General features: G+C 38.4%; 1 protein-coding gene across 1 annotated transcript in view; it reads right to left on the bottom strand.

The window, feature by feature from the left end:
- Nucleotides 1-19,692, bottom strand: part of ALMS1 (ALMS1 centrosome and basal body associated protein) — a 189,251-nt gene that overhangs the window by 138,418 nt on the left and 31,141 nt on the right. Inside the window, exons 3-6 of the mRNA XM_068972319.1 lie at nt 9,942-10,137; nt 6,022-6,139; nt 4,417-4,892; nt 2,780-2,883 (exon numbers count right to left, since the gene is read on the bottom strand). Of these exons, the coding sequence (XP_068828420.1) occupies nt 2,780-2,883; nt 4,417-4,892; nt 6,022-6,139; nt 9,942-10,137 (894 nt within the window). The remainder of the gene's footprint in view (nt 1-2,779; nt 2,884-4,416; nt 4,893-6,021; nt 6,140-9,941; nt 10,138-19,692) is intronic.

Here is a 19,692-nt window from a genome sequence, read left to right as displayed (position 1 = left end):
TACATGACCACTGGAAAAACCATAGCCTTGACTAGATGGACCTTTGCTGACAAAGTAATGTCTCTGCTTTTTAATATGCTGTTTAGGTTGGTCGTAACTTTCCTTCCAAGGAGTAAGCACCTTTTAATTTCATGGCTGCAATCACCACCAGCAGTGATTTTGGAGCCCCCCAAAATAAAGTCTGACACTGTTTCTCCATCTATTTCCCATGAAGTGATGGGATCGCATGCCATGATCTTAGTATTCTGAATGTTGAGCTTTAAGCCAACTTTTTCACTCTCCTTTCACTTTCATCAGGAGGCTTTTTAGTTCCTCTTCACTTTCTGCCATAACGGTGGTGTCATCTGCATATCTGAGGTTATTGATATTTCTCCCGGCAATCTTGATTCCAGCTTGTGCTTCATCCAGCCCAGCGTTTCTATTGATGTACTCTCCAAATAAGTTAAATAAGCAGTGTGACAATATACAGCCTTGACGTACTCCTTTTCCTATTTGGAACCAGTCTGTTGTTCTGTGTCCAGTTCGAACTGTTGCTTCCTAACCTGCATACAGGTTTCTCACGAGGCAGGTCAGGTGGTCTGGTATTCCCATCTCTTTCAGAATTTTCCACAGTTTATTGTGAGCCACACAGTCAAAGGCTTTGGCATAGTCAACAAAGCAGAAATAGATGTTTTTCTGGAACTCGCTTGCTTTTTCCATGATCCAACCGATATTGGCAATTTGATCTCTGGTTCCTCTGCCTTTTCTAAAAGCAGCTTGAACATCTGGAAGTTCTTGGTTCACATATTGTTGCAGCCTGGCTTGGAGAATTTTGAGCATTACTTTACTAGCATGTGAGATGAGTGCAATTGTCCGGTAGTTTGAGCATTCTTTGGCATTGCCTTTCTTTGGGATTGGAATGAAAATTGACCTTTTCCAGTCCTGTGGCCACTGCTGAGTTTTCCAAATTTGCTGGCATAGTGAGTGCAGCACTTTCACAGCATCATCTTTTAAGATTTGAAATTGCTCAACTGGAATTCCATCACCTCCACCAGCTTTGTTTGTAGTGATGCTTCCTATGGCCCACTTGACTTCACATTCCAGGATGTCTGGCTCTAGGTGAGTGTGAGTGATCACACCACCATGATCTTCTGCTTCTGTTAAGTCCATACCATTTCTGTCCTTTATGGAGCCCATTTTTGTTATTGGCCCATCTTTGGTATCAAGGGAAATGTTCCCTTGGTATCTCTATAATCCTACCTGATAGGACTGACCAAAGGACTAAATGAATTGAGGTATCATATATAAAGTAAACCTCTTAGCATAGTATTTGAGCTCAAAACATTAGCTATCATTATCATCCCCATTGTTATTAATTGAAAAATAGAAGTAAACAATGTCTAGAATATTGAAGAAAATAAAACTACCTATAAATTCTACTATCTGTAAATAAATTCAATAAACTGAAATAAAAAGGAAAAGCTTACCACAATATTTTTGTTCATTTTCTCTTTTTAAAACTACCCGAACCTACAGGTCAGAATATAATTGCAACTCAAACTAGCAGCTTTCCCATGACATATTTATCTTATACATGGGAAAATAGGAAAAGCAAAGTAACATTAAGTACACCATATATATGTAACCTAACTATATTTAATGACTAATAGGATGTAACGATACATTATCAGGTAAAAGGACTCAGGGTGGGGCCGACAGTGTCAGACAAAACCAGATGGGCAATGGGGCCAGAGAACCATTAAAATCAGAAGATCCAAGGATCCAAGCAAATCAAGCCTTGTATAAAACAAAATTTTGACTTTAAGATATGTCTGAAATTAAAATCTTTCAGGGGCTTCTAAACAGAAATACATGAATATTCCAAGGCCTATTCCAAGGGCTGTTACACTGAAGGCCAGAGGGTGGAAAAAGCACAATTGAGTATCTCCAATGGCACCCCACTCCAGTCCTCTTGCCTGGAGAATCCCATGGACGGAGGAGCCTGGTGGGCTGCAGTCCATGAGGTCACTAAGAGTCGGACACGACTGAGCGACTTCACTTTGACTTTTCACTTTCATACATTGGAGAAGGAAATGGCAACCCACTCCAGTGTTCTTGCCTGGAGAATCCCAGGGACGGGGAGCCTGGTGGGCTGCCATCTATGGGGTCGCACAAAGTCGGACACGACTGAAGTGACTTAGCAACAGCAACAGCAATGAATGACTTTAATCTTAATACCATCCCAGAGGTTCTTGCTAGCACAATTTGAAAGAGTTAAGATATTTCAATATGAAGGGCCTGGATGCTCCAAAGGCTGGCCTTTTTTCCCAAACCACCACAGAACTTATTGAGTTTCATGGTCGAAAATCACAAATATTTCTTTTATGCCAACCTCTAATGCAGCATACTCCTGAATATCAGATGAAAACCAGATTACACATCACAATTTGGTATTGGAGGATATAAATAGCCCTTTATTCTCATCCCCGTTTTTCAACTAAAATCTCTTTCCCCACCATACAAGAAATGTCTAATAGAAAGACTTACAGAATCTTCAAAACTGCTGTCTTCCTTAGATGGTAGCTGTACAGTAGATTGCCACTGCAGGGAGCTGTCACAAATCTCTAGATCATCAAGCAAATTTTCTAAACCTGTTAGCTCAACGCACTCACCAGTCAAGTCACCTTGGTCACATATCTGGGAAACAGTAAAAAGTAAAAATAAAAACAAACAATACCATTTCCTAAAACAACAATGAAAAAGACCATGTCTCTCCCCAATACTCATTTTATTGTCTTACCTCTTGTCTTTTACTGCATACAACAGCATTTTCATCTACGCTACAGCATTCAGTATCATCATCCAGGGTACAGATGTCAGATTCAGCCTTCCCCTGCAGGCCCTCTATAAAATAGGAGTCATTTTGCATAATTGTATGTATAGTAAAACTGCACTTGGCTCCCAAAGGCCGAGGCATTTCACCTCGGCCCGTATCAGCTTTCAGCAATGTCTTTTGGCCAACTGCAATTAATGGTGCATTACTGATCACTGGTAAAGCACCTTGTAACTTTGCATCACATGCCACCAAGTTTGCTGAAAAGCTGCTTCCTACAGCTGCAGATGGACCTTCAATGATGTAACTAGAGTTTACAGTATTACCCAAAATACAGTTTGAGGAATCTGCAACTTCTTCAAAGGTGTGCTGCTTTAAATCTTGTGAAACCAAAGAATCTGAAGTCCATACTTTCATTGGGTAAATAATGTTTGAAGGTCCTAACTTCTCTGCAAGGTCGAGAGCAGAAACAGACTTTATCTTCCCAATGGGAAGAAACTGTTCATTGTCTATACCATACTGAAATAAAGTTGACCATGTTTTGCCAAGACCAACAGCCTGTCTGAGAGATTTTTCACTTAAAGAAGATGATGACTTAAGCTCTGGACTAACAGAAAGTGGCTTAATCAATATTTCCTGAGGAGCACTGGGAATTGATTTTAAATTGTGATGCCAGTACAGGGAGCTATCACCATCATCTTTTTTATAGAATGGTTTTGAAGCTCCTGATTCAAACACCGCAGGAGTAGACTGACAGCATGGATGATTAAGTTTATCAAGGAAAAGGTTTTCATCGTAATTTAACAGGGAAGGATCCTCACTTTTTGGTTCACTTTCTTGGCTGTCATTTGTTAAAGATTTGTTGATGTCAGTTTGGATTTCATTTACTGTACTCTCTTTCTTGGAAGGTTCAATAGAGGCAATAACTGCCTGAAAAGCTACATTTTTCGTAGCACCAACATTTTTCCCATCAAAAACAGAAGTTGCCTCTTGGTTTCTTTCTTCTTGAAAATACAGTTGTTCTGATGTCTCATTTGAGTTGGATTTAATAGTCTGAAGAGGACCACCAGAAATCTCCATCGTAGAGGTATCAAGCCCCCGGGAGAGTATATGGGCTTCTGAAACTTCTACAGAATTATCAGGAACTGTAACATTCTCAACATATTGTATTTCTGAAGATTTGGGATGCACCTCTGAAAACACTAAAGTATTTCTATTCTCTTTTAATTCAAAACATTGAGAAAATCCTTTCCCCAGATCTTCATTGCTTTTATAACTCTCCACCTTTTGTTTCACCTCATTCTCAACAGGAGCCCTTAAACAAAAGCTCTCAAAATAATGACTATCAGACATCAAGGGAACCTCGCTTCCTCCTGATCCCAACAAACAATGCCAGAAAGAATGTGGCATTTTATTATTAAAATGAGGCGCAACTTCATGTGGAAAAGAAACACGATCCTTACTGATTAGATATATTTCTGGATGGTGTGAAGCTCCCTGCTTGCTCCACGGCATATTTGAAAAAGAGAAATTGTCACTTTCCTTAGGAATTTTATTTCTATCAATTGTGTCAGATGAATCTGAATAAGAATCATGGTCCTTACTGGCTAAATATTTTTCTGATTGCTGTAAAGTTCCTTGGTTCCCATACTGTACATATAAGTAAGAAGCATCAAAACTGTCACTTCCTTTAGGATTTATGTATTCATCACTTATATCAGATGTAGTTGAAAAAGAAACTTGATCTTTATCAGCTAAATTGGTTGCTGGCTCCTGCATAACTTCTTGTGTCTCCCATGACATATATGAATAAACAGCATCATAATTACCAGAGTCTTCGCAGGTTTTCTGATCATCAAGTGTATTAGATGAAACAGTCTCTTCTTTAGTTCCTTGTTCAGGAGTTAACAAAGAGTGCTGAGACTTAACAGCTGTACTACCTATAAGTGGGTGCTGAGATATACTAAAGCAACTGTTAACTAAGTCTGAAGCTACTCCTGAGGCTGCCTGGAATAAAGCTTCACTAACTTCCGACGGTCGAGAAAACCATTCAGTGTCTTCAGACTTACCAGGAATTCCCCTGAAAACATAGTTAAAAATAAATAAATAACACATTAAAAACATTTATCTTTTTTAAATACTAATATGAAAAAAAATGCAAAACTGATGTTACTAAACTTGAGGTTATTTGAAAAGTATGTTGAAAAAAGTTCTAATTTCAAATTCCTTTAGAGTGGCTAATGATTGAATACAGCAAATTTTTTGTAGACAGATGATGAACTACCATCCTATGACCTGATATTTTCTCAGGCTTCTCTCAAAACAATACTACGCCCCAAAGATGATTCTTTAAATGAAAATTTCAAACTTTACCATTTAAAATATGCAATTTACTACCTACCATAATTTAATATTCATTTAACATGCATTAATTCTTTTACTAGTTATTATGTTCTTAACCACTTAAGTGATCTACTCTTCAAACAAAACATAACCTAATCATTGGCTGACTACTGTGTATAGAACACTTTCCATAAATGTGATTTTAAAGTAAAACACAGCATAAGGGCAGAGGTTTGTAACTCTGTAAACATTTATAGTTTTTCATTTATGTTGTCTTTTTTATTTCTAAAAGAAAAAAACATATTCTTGGATAATTCCAAATATGATTTAAAGAATTCGAGGCTTGTCTCTCATGTATTAAAAGACATTAATTTGGAATAACTTAATTTAGATACCTCTATTAGAAAAATCATGCTACTTCATTACTTCCTATTTGCACCTCCTACACAGGAAAGAGAGATAACTAGGTTCACTCGATACTGGCTGACAAAAATGGGGATGCCAAACAAGCGAGTGACCATGAAATGGATGCTTTTTACGGAACGGGAGTGGGCTGATGGATAGCAAATCAGCAGATATATAAAGAAGAAAATCGAGTGTGCTTTCTAAACTAAAATATGCCTAGTATGCTAGAATACATTAGAAATTATTTTTAAATAAACTACACTCCCCTGCCTCATCTTTACACACGTTATTCTGCCAAATTAACGTGTACCCTGTCTTAAGGCCTTGTTACCTTCAGAGTGTGTACTGAGAAAGAACATCACCCCAAAGTCTCACTACAAGTCATTAATTTAGTAACAACTTAGAACAAGAAAACAAAGAGTAAAAAGGTTACATACAAGTACAAAAATAAATCATCCTACCTCAGAGGTGCAAAATCTAGCTCACTTTGATGAAATAAGGAATCAGGCCCAAACTCTTGACATTCTGTCAAACATGTCAGCAAAGGCAAATCAGGAGAAGCAAAATTGTCCTGTAGGACTGCAAAGTTTCAAATATAAAAATGTTGGGAATGCTGATAATTAACTGCTTGGCTTATATAATATTTTAAAGAACCTAAACGTTGCCATCTGGAAATTTCTACAAGCATTAGTATGATAATGTAACAGCAGCAGCAAATACCATTTATTAAGATCCAAGTTTGGAGAAGAAAATGGCTACCCACTCCAGCAATCTTACCTGGAAAATACCATGGACAGAGGAACTTGGCAGGCTACAGTCCATGGGACCACAAAGAATCAGACACAACTGAGCGACTAAACAACAACACGATGCGGGCACTCAACATACAATATTTTATTTAATCCTCATAACAACCTTGAAGAAGTACAGGTATTATTATAGTCATCTTACAGATGGGGAAACATGATTATAAATCTTAAAAAATACTAAGTAATCTGTTCACATTCAAATAGCTTCTATGCCAGAGTACAGTCTAGACCTAAACACTATATTTTTTAGCAAATGCTCCTAACAATTATGATTGTTTCTTTCCATCTTACATCAAAATGTGGTTCACAGGCTCCTAGGCATCCTTAAGATACTCCCAGAAGATGCCTGGGATCAAAGTGATATTCAAAATAATATTAACGTATCATTTGCTTTATTCACTCTCATTATCTCATAAGGATACCATGGAATTTCCCAAAAGCTACATCACATGATAGAGCAACATACTGAAGGCAGAAGCAGATATCAGAACCTGTTTGTCTTCTAATAAGTCAGACATTACATATTTTTAAGTAAAACAACACTAGTCTTCTAAATTTTTTTGATTTTGAAACAGTTATTTTTCTAATAAACCAGGTTAATTTATAACATCAATGGAGCTGCTACTTTTGAATGAATTGATAAACTCAAACTCATTTTTAAGTTTTTCAGTTTTAATAATTTCTAATATTGGAAAACATCAATAAGCCACATCAACAAAAGTAATTTTAAAGTGTCAAGGAAATCCTGTGGCCAAAGTGTTTGAAAACTGCTAATTTAAAGGAAAAAAAAAATGCTTGTGAATACCTGACTGTCACCTTAAATAAGTTCTAACATCCCTAAATATGTACAACTAGGTATAGACTCCTTATTCCTTAGAGTATTTATACAATTACAAAAACAAAAAAGTAAACACTAGCAGAAACAAATCTATAAAACCAATAGTTTTCTATTTCACATTAATTAAACTAGATAAGCGATGTTTTGCTACAACTGAAATGTTCTTCAAATATGAATGTAATACTGGGACTACAGTATACCTTCCTGATTTCACAATGCGTATAATACTGCACTCCTTCCCTACCATAACTGTCACACTCTTGTTCTAATCTTCAGTCTGTCTGCTTCCCACTTAGATTACCAATTCCATGTCTGCTTTATTCAGAGCTATATCCTCAGTGCGTAGCAAAATACCTGCTACAAAGTACCTCCTGCACTTAGAAGGCCCTCAGAATACAATTATTTATTTATTAAATGGATTAACCAAAAATGGGAACCTGAAAGATAACAATAACATTTACCACCAAGGACTAATTGGTACAATTCTTCCTTGGCTCTGGCTTATAAGCTCAGTCTTAAATCTTCATAACAGAAACTTTCATTCCTCCAAGAATCGTGAAGATTTTTAAACAAAGACCCCACATTTCCTCACACTTGGACAACTGTTGCTGGCCTGGATCTCTTTTTTGAAATATCTAACCATTCTGGCCCCAGTCATCATCATGACATTTGCCATTGATGAGATCCACTCTACAATGACTGGACTCAAGCCTAACAAAGTCACAATGATGAAACTGCCTCTGGTCATCAGATCCCAGGATCTGATCTAATTATTAAAATGTTCTATTTTTCTACAGTAAATGAGAAACTGGAGCTACACAACTCAAGCCATGGAGCAGAATCTCCAACCCAATGTTGAAACTATTCTATTAGAGAACTTCACTTATTTGCTGTGACATAATGCCCACTTTGTTTTGCTATATAGCTATATAACATTATTAGCTATATTATTATTATTAGCTATATCCCATTATTAAATGGCTCTACTAGTTGAAAACAGCCTCCCTACAAGTTTTGTAGTCTCATTTTCGATTCTGCTGCTGCTGCTGCTAAGTCGCTTCAGTCGTGTCTGACTCTGTGCGACCCCATAGATGGCAGCCCACCAGGCTCCCCCGTCCCTGGGATTCTCCAGGCAAGAACACTGGAGTGGGCTGCCATTTCCTCCTCCAATGCATGAAAGTGAAAAGTGAAAGTGAAGTTGCTCAGTCATGTCCGACTCTTAGTGACCCCATGGACTGCAGCCCACCAGGCTCCTCCGTCCATGGGATTTTCCAGGCAAGAGTACTGGAGTGGGGTGCCACTGCCTTCTCCGATTTTCAACTCTAGACTAGGAATTGGCAAACATTTCCTATAAAAGGTCAGCGAGTAAATATTTTAGGCTTTGTTGATCACATATCGTCTCTGTCCCATGTAATTCTTTTGTTCATCTGTTTTTCACAATCCTATAAAGATGCTAAAACCTTTTTTAGCCCACAGACCCTACAAAATCAGGCTTCAGCCTGTGACTAGTAGCTGCAGACCCCTGCTGTGGACCATGATCCAACTCATCCTATGGTACTATGATTTTCCTTTTATTGTACTTTCTTTCCAAAAGACAACATAGGTTTCCTCTATATATTCCTAGTGTATAACACACAATAGGCACTTAGATATTTGCTAAATAAACAAATAAATGAAAAATAAGTTGCTTCATCTTTAGCATGACAGCCCTTCAAATATCTGATTATAGCAAAGTCTTTTCTTTCATATGCCATCAATGTTACCTCCTCTTACAAGGGAACTCTAACTCTTGTCAACATCTTTCTTTAAATATAAAACTAAAATTGACTCTGATGATCTATATCACTGAATATATTGGCACTGATACTTTTTACTTGGATAGCATTTGAAAAGAACTTGTTAAATTAACTGCTAATTCATGCTCCTCTACAAAATTCTGTTAAGACACCTCCATGGTTGAATCCCATACCCTTGACAAAGGTTAACTGTAAAATCTGTGGTGGTTGCATTTTCTTCAATTTTTGAAAATAAAAATCTGAAGAAAACAGAAGGAAAAACAAAATAATATTTGAATTATGATTTAGGCATAAAAAAATTGAAATTACCATATTGCCTAAGCATTTCTATATATGTGCAACAATCTAAAGTAATGATAGTACAATTCTACCTCCTACCCTGATGATTTGAAAAGGACTAAAAGTTTATCTTTTGTAAAGAGCTAATAAATTAGTTCCATATTAAACAGAGGAAAACAGGAAGATCTGCCTCAGACAAGTCATTTAACCTCTTTATCTCAATGTTTGGATCTAAAAACTTAGGATAATGATAAATGTCTTAACTAGTTCTAAGAAGCTAATTAGGTAAGCATGAACATTTGTTTTCTGTTTGGTTTTTATACATCATGAACCCTCCACTGCTGAGAGAAGCAGTCAAAGGATAACATATGTGGTTACCCCCAAGAAAAATCCCACAGAGTCAGGACTAAGGAGGCATATCCATGAGAGAAAGCTTTGTATGCCTTCTGAGAGCAACAGGGAATGATAAAATGAGGAGCAATTGCATGTTTAACATAACTGGACCAGCTGGCCAGTGTGAAAAACCAGAAATAAGCTAATATGTTTGAGTACAGTTCTACAGAGCTCAACGCAAGGATTTAGATGCAAGATTTGCAGTCCCCCATATGTATTTTGTAAACGTTAGGTATTACTACTAGCTAAAAATAAAGAGGTATTACCTAGCAATGGAGAACATAAGAGGTCTCTGTTGGGATCCTTTCCTTGATTTTCTGATTGGGTCAATATTCCTTCCTCCAAAGAGGTGAAGTCGGTCACTTCAGTCCCTTTCTCTCTCATATTAAACCCAGTCTGGGCTGTATCCAAGGTACAGGAAGAGTCCATTTCTTGAGGAAGACAATGCCAAGATTCTGTTCTCTAAAACAAGAATTTTAAAGGAAAATATGCTAAATCATTAACTGAGTACCAAACATATTAACATTTAGATTAACATGTCCATTTACATTAGCATATAGCTTCCTATTTTACATTTTCATCAAAATTTTTAAAAATCAAAACTGTTCTCTTTTTTCCACAATAAGATTTTTTACCTTTTCCCATTATTACACATCTTTTAACGTGTTGAACCACTGGCATTTCTGCTATTCTCTAATATTACTTCTCATCATTAAAACAATAAATTTGGTTCTTCATGATGAAATCCTACAATATCATAAAACTGAAAATAAAATTTCCAAATCTAAAGCTACAATGTTCTCTACACGTGACCACTTTACTAACTCTTATTTGCTATACTAGTTTCTAGTGGACTTCTTGGTACAAAACATCATGTGGCTTCATGAGTTGTGAGTGGTACATTTGTCTCTTTCAAATGTTTTTACTAGTGGCATAATTCAGAACAATGTCTCTCAAAATACCTATGGTCAGTTCTTCCTACTTCCAACTCATTACAGAATAACAGTTTATTAATACTAATAAAAATTAATAGCTAACAAGTACATAAAAAATTAATTAATTTACAAACTAGTTTTAAAAAAAAAAACTAGGAAAATGAAACTGAAAAGATATATAAGCCCAAAATACAAAACACATGATGTCTAAGTGTCATTTTCTGGTACTAAAAAACATCAACTTTCTACAAAAGTTTCTAAACACTTCCTCTCAATTCTTTTTATTTCTTGACAGTAACAGGCAATTCATGGACTGGCACCAATTCACAAACCACACTAAGTAGCAACATTGAACTAAAGTTGAATTAAAGACTAATGGTAACCAGTTTTATAGGCATTTTCTGTTTAAATCTGGTTATTTAAAAAACAAATTTAGTACTAGCTAATAATTAAGAACATTCTTCCTGTCATGCTATTAAAGTATTCCTTTATTTTCATTTTAAATTAATCTGATTAGGAAGGGGCACAAAACTTGATCAAACAGCATTAGAGCATCATTTTTCCCCAATTACATGATAAAATACAGCAATAAATTTCTTCATACTGTGAAGTTGTTACTTCACAGTAGTAGGCAGATGGTAGATGAGACCTTTAATTAGATTTGATAGCAGCCTTTAACATTTTCACTGATTAAGATTCATTCGTATTTTTAAATGCTTTTGTTCTCTAACCTTGTTCTATGTATTTTTTTTATACAAGGAAATTTTATTTTCCTTAAAAATATAAAAGACTTCATCGGTGAATGCAGTAGATCCAGAAACCTTTTTGATAGTTGGTACTATTATAACATTCTTGATTTCCTCTTAGTTCCCGTTCAACTCCATAAGCTTTGATAGGTTTGTATTAAGTCTTTTTCATTAAGGTCTTTTTTTTTTCCTTGACTGGATTTGCTAGGAATGTATACATTTTTTCTATCTTCAGTGTAACAATTCTACTTTCTAACTTATTTCTGCTTTTCTCTTTACCATGTTTCCTCTACTTGCAGTTTTTCATTAATTATACAAACAAAATTTTTTGTTAAACAATGAATTACTTTAACCTATCTGTTTAAAAAGATGAGACAATGACATTATATTGATGCCTATCAACAGGCTTAGATATATAATGTACTGATATTCATTATTTTCTTCCTTAACCAAATCAAATTTTTTTAATTCCCAAATGACCCACGTATAAAAATATATAATTAGGACGATTTCATAATTTCAACAAAACTTTAAAGGATTATTTCCATTAGTTAAAATTCTCTAACCAAATGTGGTTAAGAGTAAGCTTTTAAAAAAAAGGATACACAACTATCCACTTCCTAATATCAGCTATAAAACAATAAATACACAGAGAAAAATAATACTGGAGAATAATATTCTAAAATATTAACACTATCCATCTATGGCTTACCAAAAAATAGACCTTTGGCATTCCAAAATATACCAATCCCATCTATGTCCGATAAATTAGTCAAATCCGTAACATCAAATTGCTATTGGAAACATGCTTTATACATTTTTCATACTTGAAAAATAAAAAGGAATGTGAGAATTTTTTTTTTCTTTTGAGAGTATTCAATTCAATAGGGAAGAGTGGGCCAATGAATATGTTTGAAAGCAAGGGAATTCCAGTCATCTTGCGATTTTCACTACAACAAAATTTCAGGTCTCCAACTCATCTCTTAGCCCCTTTGACCAGGGTTTGAGCTTTGTTCCATAGTTCATTCCTCACTACAGATGAAAGATATATTCATTTGCTCTCCTGTCCGTACTCTGACCTCCACAGATCACTCTAGCTCCTAAACTGCAATAATTTTTGCAACCTTATGGAGACAACTATCCTATCACATTTACACTTCCCTGGTAGCCCAGCTGGTAAAGAATCTGCCTCCAATACAAGAGACCCAGGTTGGATCCCAAGGTCCGGATGATCCCCTGGAGAAGCAAATGGCAACCCACACCAGTATTCTTGCCTGGAAAAATTCATGGACAGAGGAGCCTGGTGGGCTATAGTGCATGGGGTTGCAAGGAGTTGGACACGACTGAGTAACACTTTTTAACTGCATTTTCCTCTTTATGACTCTTAAGTGTTTGTCAGTTCAGTTCAGTCGCATCCAACTCTTTGCAACCCCATGGACTGCAGAACGCCAAGCCTCCCTGTCCATCACCAACTCCCAGACCCAAACCCATGTCCATCAAGTAGGTGGTGCCATCTAGCCATCTCATCCTCTGTCGTCCCCTTCTCCTCCTGCCCTCAATCTTTCCCAGCATCAGGGTCTTTTCCAATGAGTCAGTTCTTCCCATCAGGTGGCCAAAGTATTAGAGTTTCAGCTTCAACATCAATCCTTCCAATGAATGCCCAGGACTGATCTCATTTAGGATGGAGTGGTTGGATCTCCTTGCAGTCCAAGGGACTCTCAAGAGTCTTCTCTAACACCACAGTTCAAAAGCAGCAATTCTTCGGCACTCGGGTTTGTTTATACTCTCACATCTTTATACTCTCCCATCTTTATACTTCAACTCTCACATCCATACATGACCACTGGAAACCCAACAGCCTTGACTAGACAGACCTTTGTTGGCAAAGTAATGTCTCCGCTTTTTAATATGCTGTCTAGGTTGGTCATAAACTAGGTTGGTCTTCCAAGGAGAAGGCATCTTTTAATTTCATGGCTGCAATCACCATCTGCAGTGATTTTGGAGCCCCCCAAAAATAAAGTCTGACACTGTTTCCTTATCTATTTCCCATGAAGTGATGGGACCGGCTGCCATGATCTTAGTTTTCTGAATGTTGAGCTTCAAATTAACTTTTTCACTCTCTTCTTTCACTTTCATCAAGAGGCCTTTTAGTTCCTCTTCACTTTCTGCCATAAGGGTGGTATCATCTGTATATCTGAGGTTACTGATATTTCTCCCAGCAATCTCGATTCCAGCTTGTGCTTCATCCAGCCCAGCGTTTCACATGATGTACTCCACGTATAAGTTAAATAAGCAGAGTGACAATTTACAGCCTTGATGTACTCCTTTCCTGATTTGGAACCAGTCTGTATTCCATGTCCAGTTCTAATTGTTGCTTCTTGACATCCATACAGATTTCTCCAGAGGCAGGTAAGGTGGTCTGGTATTCTCATCTCTCTCAGAATTTTCCAGTTTGTTGTGATCCACACAGTCAAAGGCTTTGGCATAGTCAATAAAGCAGAAATACGTGTTTTTCTGGAACTCTCTTGCTTTTTCCATGATCCAACCAATGTTGGCAATTTGATCTCTGGTTCCTCGGCCTTTTCTAAAACCAGCTTGAATATCTGAAGTTCTTGGTTCATGTATTGATGAAAATTCACTTGGAGAATTTTGGCCATTACTTTGCTAGCATGTGAGATGAGGGCAATTGTGTGGTAGTTTGAGCATTCTTTGGCATTGCCTTTCTTTGGGATTGGAATGAAACTGACCTTTTCCAGTCCTGCGGCCACTGCTGAGTTTTCCAAATTTGCTGGCATAGTGAGTGTGGCACTTTCACAGCATCATCTTTTAAGATTTGAAATAGCTCAATTGGAATTCCATCACCTCCACTAGCTTTGTTCATAGTGATGCTTCCCAAGGCCCACTTGACCACATTCCAGGATGTCTGGCTCTAGGTGAGTGTGAGTGATCACACCACCGTGATTATCTGGGTCGTGAAGATCTTTTTTGCAGTTTTTCTGTGTATTCTTGTCACCTCTTAATATTTTCTGCTTCTGTTAGGTCCATACCATTTCTGTCCTTTATTGAGCCCATCTTCACATGAAATGTTCCCTTGGTATCTCTACTTTTCTTGAAGAGATCTCTAGTCTTTTCCATTCTATTGTTTTCTTCTATTTCTTTGCATTGATCCCTGAAGAAGGCTTTCTTATCTCTCCATGCTATTCTCTGGAACTCTGCATTCAAATGGGTATATCTTTCCTTTTCTCCTTTGCCTTTCACTTTTCTTCTTTTCTCAGCTATTTGTAAGGCCTCCTCAGACAACCATTGCCTTTTGCACTTCTTTTTCTTGGGGATGGTCTTGATCACTGCCTCCTGGACAATGTCATGAACCTCTGTCCATCCATTCATAGTTCTTTAGGCACTCTATCAGATGTAATCCCTTGAATCTACTTGTCACTTCCACTGTATGATCATAAGGGATTTGAATTAGGTCATACCTGAACGGTCTAGTGGTTTTTCCTGCTGCTGCTGCTGAGTCGCTTCAGTCGTGTCCAACTCTCTGCAACCCCAGAGACGGCAGCCTACCAGGCTCCCCTGTCCCTGGGATTCTCCAAGCAAGAACACTGGAGTGGGTTGCCATTTTCTTCTCCAATGCATGAAAGTGAAAGTGAAGTCGCTCAGTCGTGTCCAACCCTCAGCAACCCCATGGACTGCAGCCTTCCAGGCTCCTCTGTCCATGGGATTTTCCAGGCAAGAGTAGTTTTCCCTAGTTTCTTCAATTTAAGTCTGAACTTTGCAATACTAAGTTCATGATCTGAGCCATAGTCACCACTGAATAGTGACCCCACAAGAGACTGAGCCAGACTTGTCCGTGAGTGTCCAGGAGTGTCCAGTAGGGGCGGCCATCTCCAGTGGCTGCTGCAGGGTCGGGGGCACTGAGTGCAGCAGTGCGTGCACGCACCTTCTGAAGGAGGCCGCCATTATCTTCATTCCCTCCACCGTAGTTTGGTCTCAGGTCAAACAACAGGGAGGGAACACAGTGTCCTCCATCAACAGAAAACTGGATTAAACATTTACTGAGCAAGGCCCCGCCCATCAGAACAAGACCCAGTTTCCCCCTCAGTCTCTCTCTTCAGGAAGCTTCCATAAACCTCTTATCCTTATCCATCAGAAGGCAGACAGAATAAAAGCCACAATCACAAAAAACTAACCAAACTGATCACACGGACCACAGCCTTGTCTAACTCAATTAAACTACCCAAGACAGACCGGTCATGGTGGAGACTTCTGAAAAAATGTGGTCCACTGGAGAAGGGAATGACAAACCACTTCAGGATTCTTGCCTAAGAGAACCTCATGAACAGTTCAGTTCAGTTCAGTTGCTCGGTCGTGTCCGACTCTTTGCGACCCCATGAATCGCAGCATGCCAGGCCTCCCTGTCCATCACCAACTCCTGGAGTTCACTCAGACTCACGTCCATCTAGTCAGTGATGCCATCCAGCCATCTCATCCTCTGTCGTCCCCTTTCCCTCCTGTCTCCAATGCCTCCCAGCATCAAAGTCTTTTCCAATGAGTCAACTCTTCGCATGAGGTGGCCAAAGTACTGGAGTTTCAGCTTTAGCATCATTCCTTCCAAAGAACACCCAGGGCTGATCTCCTTCAGAATGGACTGGTTAGATCTCCTTGCAATCCAAGGGACTCTCAAGAGTCTTCTCCAACACCACAGTTCAAAAGCATCAATTCTTCAGCGCTCAGCCTTCTTCACAGTCCAACTCTCACATCCATACATGACCACAGGAAAAACCATAGCCTTGACTAGACGGACCTTAGTCAGCAAAGTAATGTCTCTGCTTTTGAATATGCTATCGAGGTTGGCCATAACTTTTCTTCCAAGGAGTAAGCGTCTTTTAATTTCATGGCTGCAGTCACCATCTGCAGTGATTTTGGAGCCCAAAAAAACATAAAGTCTGACACTGTTTCCACTGTTTCCCCATCTACTTCCCATGAAGTGATGGGACCAGATGCCATGATCTTCATTCTCTGAATGTTGAGCTTTAAGCCAACTTTTTCACTCCTCTTTCACTTTCATCAAGAGGCTTTTGAGTTCCTCTTCACTTTCTGCCATAAGGGTGGTGTCATCTGCATATCTGAGGTTATTGATATTTCTCCCAGCAATCTTGATTCCAGCTGTGTTTCTTCCAGTCCAGCGTTTCTCATGATGTCCTCTGCATAGAAGTTAAATTAGCAGGGTGACAATATACAGCCTTGACATACTCCTTTTCCTATTTGGAACCAGTCTGTTGTTCCATGTCCAGTTCTAACTGTTGCTTCCTGACCCGCATACACATTTCTCAAGAGGCAGGTCAGGTGGTCTGGTATTCCCATCTCTTCCAGAATTTTCCACAGTTTATTGTGATCCACACAGTCAAAGGCTTTGGCATAGTCAATAAAGCAGAAAGAGATGTTTTTCTGGAACTCTCTTGCTTTTTCCATGATCCAGCGGATGTTGGCAATTTGATCTCTGGTTCCTCTGCCTTTTTGAAAACCAGCTTGAACATCAGGAAGTTCACGGTTCACATATTGCTGAAGCCTGGCTTGGAGAATTTTCAGCATTACTTTACTAGCATGTGAGGTGAGTGCAATCGTGCGGTAGTTTGAGCATGAACAGTATGAGTGTTCATAGTCATCTTTATCAACACTGTTTCACAAACTTTTCTGACTTTCTTACCCTTTCCCCCCACCATCCTATCTGCCTGGAAAAGCTGAGTTCTAATTGAATCTCTCTTTGTCTTAATCCAAGCAACAACACACTGCTGAAGAAAACACACATTCAGACTGGATTTCCTTTACATTTTTTTAAATTAATTTTTACTGGAGTATAGTTCATTTTTATTTTAAAAACCTCGCTTCCCAGGTGGCACTAGTGGTTAAAAAAAAACAACAAAAAACCCACCTGCCACTGCAGGAGACACAGAGGATGCAGGTTCAATCCCTGGGTTCAATTCCTGGAGGAGGAATGACAGCCCACTCCAGTTTTATCGCCTGGGAAATCCCATGACAGAGGAGCCTGGTGGGCTACAGTCCACGGGGCCACAAGGAGTGAGACGTGACTGAGCACACATGCACAGGTGAACAGCTGATTGACAGTGTTGTGTTAGTTTCTGCTGTACAACAAAGTGTATCAGCAATATGTATACATACATCTTTCTGGGGGGATTTTCTTCCTATTTAGGTCTCCACCAAGCACTGAGTAGAGTTCCCTGTGCTACACAGTAGGTTCTCATTAGTTATTTACTTTATACTTAGCAACAATGTGAGCTTCTTGCTCAGAGGTTAAAGCGTCTGCCTGCAATGCAGGAGACCAGGGTTCAATCCCTTGGTTGGGAAGATCCCCTGGAGAAGGAAATGGCAACCCACTCCAGTACTCTTGCCTGGAGAATCCCATGGAGGGAAGAGCCTGGCAGGCTGCAGTCCACAGGGTCGCAAAGAGTCTTACACGACTGAGCTACTTCACTTTAGCAACAATAGCATATACGCGTCAATCCCAATTCCCCAATTCATCCCACCACTCTCCCTTCTTCCTTGGTATTCATGTTTGTTCTCTATGTCTGTGCCTCTATTTCTGCTCTATGAGTAAGATCACCTATACCGGTTTTTCTAGATTTCATATATATGCATTAATATACAGTATTTGCTTTACATTGATAACATTAAACCTCAAAAGCACTCAGCCCTGCCTGGAAGTTCTCTTATAATTTCCTGCCAAGCTGACTGGCCAAAATAATTAATTTATACTTTCCTCAGAACTACTGAACTCTCCTTACTCATTTTCAACTGATGACCTCATTTCCCACTTTAGTAAGCAAAGAGCAGGAGATGGAGCTCCCTTATTTTCCTGTCACAAGATCTACAGCCCTAGTACCTAACCCAGATTTTCATTTTATGACTTAAACTGTCTCTCCCTCTACCTATCAATGGCTTTCCCATCTCATTCCATTTTTTTCTAGAGATGTGATTTCCCACTTTCCTTCACAAATTTTCCCTTCCTACTCAACAATTGCTTTCTTCATGCAAACATACTCCAATAATGTCCCATCATAAAATAAAACTTAAAAAAAAATCTGCTGACCATTCTTTTCTTTCTGCTTATTTTGCTATGATCCTGAGTGTTATATCCTTTTAATTAATATAAAAAGGCCCTCAAACCTCTAAATATTTTTGATAGATATGAAGAGGGATGACAATAAAATAAATACAAACAAATTTTGAAGGAGAAGTAAAGGCTGGAGATACAAATTTGCAATCTTTACGTATACAGGTATATTTAAAGCCCCGGACCTAGATTAGAATCAAAGTTTTCCAACATATCAAACAGAAGTCAAAAACTCACATGTGTGTAGGTACATAAGTTGAGGGGACACAATTCAACAAATAACAATCTCCCTGCCATTTAACAGTCACAATTACTGTGCTTTTTCTTGTTAGGGTTTCTCGTAACCCTTTTAGCTTGGTGACAGTAAATCTCCTTCCTCTATATCTTGCATTCAATGGATAATAACTGCAATTCAGAGAAAACTGAGGGAACCAGAAGAAATCTGATATCTAAGTTATTACATAATCACCTTTAAATATTTAATCATTATGAGTAAGACTGTATTTTTTTCCTCCTACAAACATACATGAGCTTTTTCCTAAGCTCACAATTTTTCCATTTCCTCTAAGTTTATTACTATGTTCTTGATTAGTGGTTCCCAAAATTTGTTCCAAAGATCCCGAGGAGTCACTGACATTCTTTCAGGGAAGTGACACGGGCCTCCATTTTCTAACTATATACCTATATAAGGTTAGATTTTCTTCAAATAATTTAAGTGATACAATATATCCCAATGGACTAAATACAGAAAGCAAATCTGAAAGTTCAGTTATGACAGTTAATTTTATGTGTTAACTTGGCTGGGCCACAAGGTGCCCAGATATTTGGTTGAACAATCTGGGCACTGTGAGAGCATGTCTAGATGAAATTAACATTTGATCCACAGACTTAGTAAAGCAGACTGCCCTTCCTGATATGGGCAGGCCTCACCAAATCCACTAAAGGCCTGAAGAGAACAAAAGGCTAGACAAAAGATAATTAGCTCTCTCTGTCTGATGGTCTTCAAGCTGGGACATCAGTCTTCTGCCTTTAGAATCAGACTTGGCACAGAACTTACACCATCTGCTGGCCAGTCACTGAGCCTTTAGACTTGGGTTAGAACATATACCATCAGTCAGTTCCTAGGTCCAGACTGGAATTAAACCATCAGCACTCCTGGGTCCCCACATTATAGAACCTGGGATTTCTCACCCTCCATAATCAC

Source organism: Capricornis sumatraensis, chromosome 1 (genome assembly GCF_032405125.1).
Source record: "Capricornis sumatraensis isolate serow.1 chromosome 1, serow.2, whole genome shotgun sequence".
Lineage (NCBI taxonomy): Eukaryota > Metazoa > Chordata > Mammalia > Artiodactyla > Bovidae > Capricornis > Capricornis sumatraensis.
The sequence above is the reverse complement of the archived record's forward strand: the minus strand, read 5'-3'. Positions and strand labels throughout refer to the sequence as shown.